General features: G+C 55.3%; 2 protein-coding genes across 2 annotated transcripts in view; one reads left to right on the top strand and one right to left on the bottom strand.

Annotated features, from left to right (window-relative positions):
- PTSG_06007 (uncharacterized protein) overlaps positions 1–730 on the top strand; it is a gene marked incomplete at its 3' end in the record, with an annotated part of 2,797 nt that extends 2,067 nt beyond the window's left edge. The window contains exons 4-6 of the mRNA XM_004992842.1: positions 7–53; positions 340–461; positions 704–730. Of these exons, the coding sequence (XP_004992899.1) occupies positions 7–53; positions 340–461; positions 704–730 (196 nt within the window). The remainder of the gene's footprint in view (positions 1–6; positions 54–339; positions 462–703) is intronic.
- Positions 731–899: 169 nt separating this feature from the next.
- PTSG_06006 (uncharacterized protein) overlaps positions 900–3,558 on the bottom strand; it is a gene marked incomplete at its 5' end in the record, with an annotated part of 4,770 nt that continues 2,111 nt past the window's right edge. Inside the window, 7 exons of the mRNA XM_004992841.1 lie at positions 900–1,461; positions 1,668–1,739; positions 1,950–2,063; positions 2,283–2,424; positions 2,632–2,675; positions 2,915–3,022; positions 3,269–3,377. Coding sequence (XP_004992898.1) covers positions 1,231–1,461; positions 1,668–1,739; positions 1,950–2,063; positions 2,283–2,424; positions 2,632–2,675; positions 2,915–3,022; positions 3,269–3,377 — 820 coding nt within the window. The 3' untranslated portion in view covers positions 900–1,230. The remainder of the gene's footprint in view (positions 1,462–1,667; positions 1,740–1,949; positions 2,064–2,282; positions 2,425–2,631; positions 2,676–2,914; positions 3,023–3,268; positions 3,378–3,558) is intronic.

The following is a 3,558-nucleotide window of genomic DNA, read 5'->3' as shown; positions in this document are numbered from 1 at the left end:
TGACAGGAGCAAGATTGTGTATCTGACCAGTGAAAGCGACAACATCATTGAAGGTGCGGCGTGCCCTTGGTGCTCCCCCTTGCTTCAACTTGTGGTTGCTTTCCGTCTTGCTTCCACTCGTGATTGCCTTCCGTCTTTGCTTCCACTCGTGATTGCCTTCCGTCTTCCTTCCACTCGATATTTGTCACTGCTGCCCCAGCACGCACTCGAACCATACAGAGAACAGCACTCACGGAACCAGCTTTGAAACACATGATTATTGTGTGCTTGTCATTGTGTGTGTATATGGTTGCGTTTTGTGCCGATTGCGTGTTCGTATTGTGTGCTTGTGTTCATCAGATCTGGAGGAGGACCACGTGTACATCATTGGCGGTCTTGTGGACCACAATTCCTGCAAAGGCCTCACGCACCGCCTCGCTCAAGAGAAGGGAATCGCACACGGACGCCTGCCCATCGACGAGGTGGCTGCATGTGTGCGTGTGTGTGTGTGTGTGTGTGTGTGTGTGTGTGTGTGTGTGTGTGTGTGTGTGTGTGTGTGTGTGTGTGTGTGTGTGTGTGTGTGTGTGTGTGTGTGTCGTTCTTGTCTTTCCTATCTGCGTCCCCATGTCCTCCTCCTGTCCTCCGTGCACCTGCCCCCCTCCCCTCATTCATTTTGCCGCAACATGCTCGCCACACGTTTCCCACCACGTGCGAATCTGTGCAGAACGCCAAGGCGCCCGAAGATGCGTGATGGACGCGCGAACGGCAATGCATCATGTATCTCCGTGACGTGCTTGCAAGCACACTCAACACGCACACACGCACGCACACACGCACGCACACACGCACGCACACTGCACAAAATTACACACATGCACATGCGTGCGTGTGTGTGTTTGTGTACAGACTTGTTGCTGTTATTGCCGTATCGGTGAAACAGGGGCTCGTAAACATTATCAAGCACAAGAATGGCATGCGTGCATGCGTGCACACAAACAAGTATGGACAATGGGCTGTCGGCTGTCATGCCTCGTCATGTGTGGACAAAAGAAGAAGAAAGGAGAACAGAAAGGGGGGTGGGGGTGGGCATGATCCAGGTGTGTGTGAATGCACTCATGCACAGACGCACATAGACACACAAACGCGCACACAGAGACACAGTCACAGACACAGGCGCGCACACACTCAGACTTACACACACACACACACACACACACACACACACACACACACACACACACACACACTCAGCTACACTGCTGCGCTGGTGTGCGTGTACGTGACACTGGCCGTGTCAAAGGGTTCAAAGTACACGCCACCGGCTGCATCTTGCTCCTCAACACCCATCACCAGCGGTTTCACGCAGTCCCCGCGCGTGAATGCACACAGCGTCTTCTTGACGGCTTCGTCGTCGACGGCTGCGATGGACGCCGGCGTGGCGAACGCGGATGACGCGTGCTGGACAGACAGCAGCGGCCACACCTGTGCAAGCGGCACACAACGCGTCATGTGCAATGCGGTGGTGGTGTGATGGTGGTGTGATGACGGCGCGTGTGTTGCGATGGGGGACGATACCACATGAGGACGCAAGACACACCGACACACGTCCAAATCCATACGTGCACGTCCCATTACATGCACGTCCCATTACATGCACATGACATGACACGGTTTGGCATGGGCGGTACCTTCTGCGTGAAGATCATCTGGAACCAGGAGCGGATGAACGCGCGATCGCTCTTCTGCTGCTTCTTCAGCAACTGGTGATGACAATGATGGTGGTGGTCGGGTGTGAAACGTGGGTTTTATAACGGGCGGGGAAGGGGTTCGCTGCAAACACACACACACACACACACACACACACACACACACACACACACACACACACACACACACACACACACACACACACACACGACTGACACCAGCACCACCAGCACCAGCAGCACCACCAGCATGGGTGTGCGCACCTTGAGGCTGTCCATCCAGACCATGTTGAAGAGATTGAGCAAGTGGGGATTGTCGAGAACACGTGGGAAACCGGACAGCAGCGGATTGCACACACGCGGCATTGCATTCTGGCGCTGTTGACGTGTGGCAGTAGCGGTGGTGTTGACGGTACTGGTGTCAGTGTGGGATTAGACAAAACACAGTGAACAAGACATTCACATGTGTCCATACACACACACACACACGCACACACACACACACACATGCCCGCATGACAGCATCGCTACCAACATCCCCACGAATACATACCACCACACCCCATTTCCACCCTTTGCCTGCAGGCAAGTTCAGACCTGCGGTGCGGTGTGTGCGAGGTGCGTGTGTGCGAGGACTTCGCGGTAGAGTGAGAGCACAGGCATCGCCGACATCTTGACGATGATGTTCCGGGGCATTCGCTCGCACAGCAGCCGCGCCTTCTTGTTGATGTTCGACGCCCTACCATGACGTGCCGAAACGTGGTGTGACACATGTGTGTGTGTGTATGTGTGCGTGCGTGCGTGTGTTTGCATATGTATAAGGTTGTGTTTGAACACGCGCATGCGTGCCAACATGGGCAAGTGTAGTACAGCAAGCAAGCGCCGTATGCACAGGTGCAAACAACGACAAGAGGGCATAGCTCCTCCTCACTGGCATCACACGCACTTGATCTCGATGTGTGTGACCGATTCGCCCAGACTGCGCCGGATCTGCGCGACGCAAACACGAGGGAGCAGTGAAATGCAGTGAGTACGACAAAGAGAGAGAGGGGGGCATTTGGGAGAGGAGGGCAGGGTTAGATGTGAATGTGTCAAGGCTGGCACAATTCAAAGCCATTACAACACAGCACAACACGACACAACTCAACACATCACTTCCACGACACAGCACAGCACACCACAAGACATCAAACCACGCCACACCACAGCCCCCCTCCCCCACTACGGACCTCGCTGATCTGAAGCGGGCCTGGGAAGACCTGCACTCTATGCGTCCCCGCCGTCACGGCACGTCCATCCTCTCGATACAGCGGCAGCCGACACCACCCGCATGGCACCTGGGGATGGGGATGGTGATGGGGATGGTGATGGGGTTGGTAGGGGCGAACGTTAGTGATGCGTGTTGGTGGTACGGTGATGGAAGGGTGATGGTGACGGTATCCACATTCGCATGCACACACGCACACATGCACACGCACGCACGCACACATGCACACGCACGCACGCACACTGATAGACGTAAGCCCACTACTATCACTGCCCCCTCACTCACCACTGTCACTCGCCTCTCCCGTCATGCGCACCTCTGTGATCAAGGCGCCACCAGCAGCTGCGTTGTTCACATTGTCGTCGCCATCGGTCTCAATCTCCGCGGAGAATTCGCACGCGAGCGCGAGATCGGGACTCATCGAACTGGCGAGATGGAAATGTGATGGCGGAGAGGGGATGGTGGTGGTGATGGTGGTGGTGATGGTGGTGAAACTGAGCAAGCGAATATTCACACACACAGACAGACAGACAGACAGACACACACACACACACACACACACACACAACAAAGCGTCGTTGTGTTGTGATACGAACGTGCAGCGAA

Source organism: Salpingoeca rosetta, assembly GCF_000188695.1.
Source record: "Salpingoeca rosetta unplaced genomic scaffold supercont1.15, whole genome shotgun sequence".
Lineage (NCBI taxonomy): Eukaryota > Choanoflagellata > Craspedida > Salpingoecidae > Salpingoeca > Salpingoeca rosetta.
Note: the sequence above shows the minus strand (reverse complement) of the source record. Positions and strands in the feature narration are given on the sequence as shown.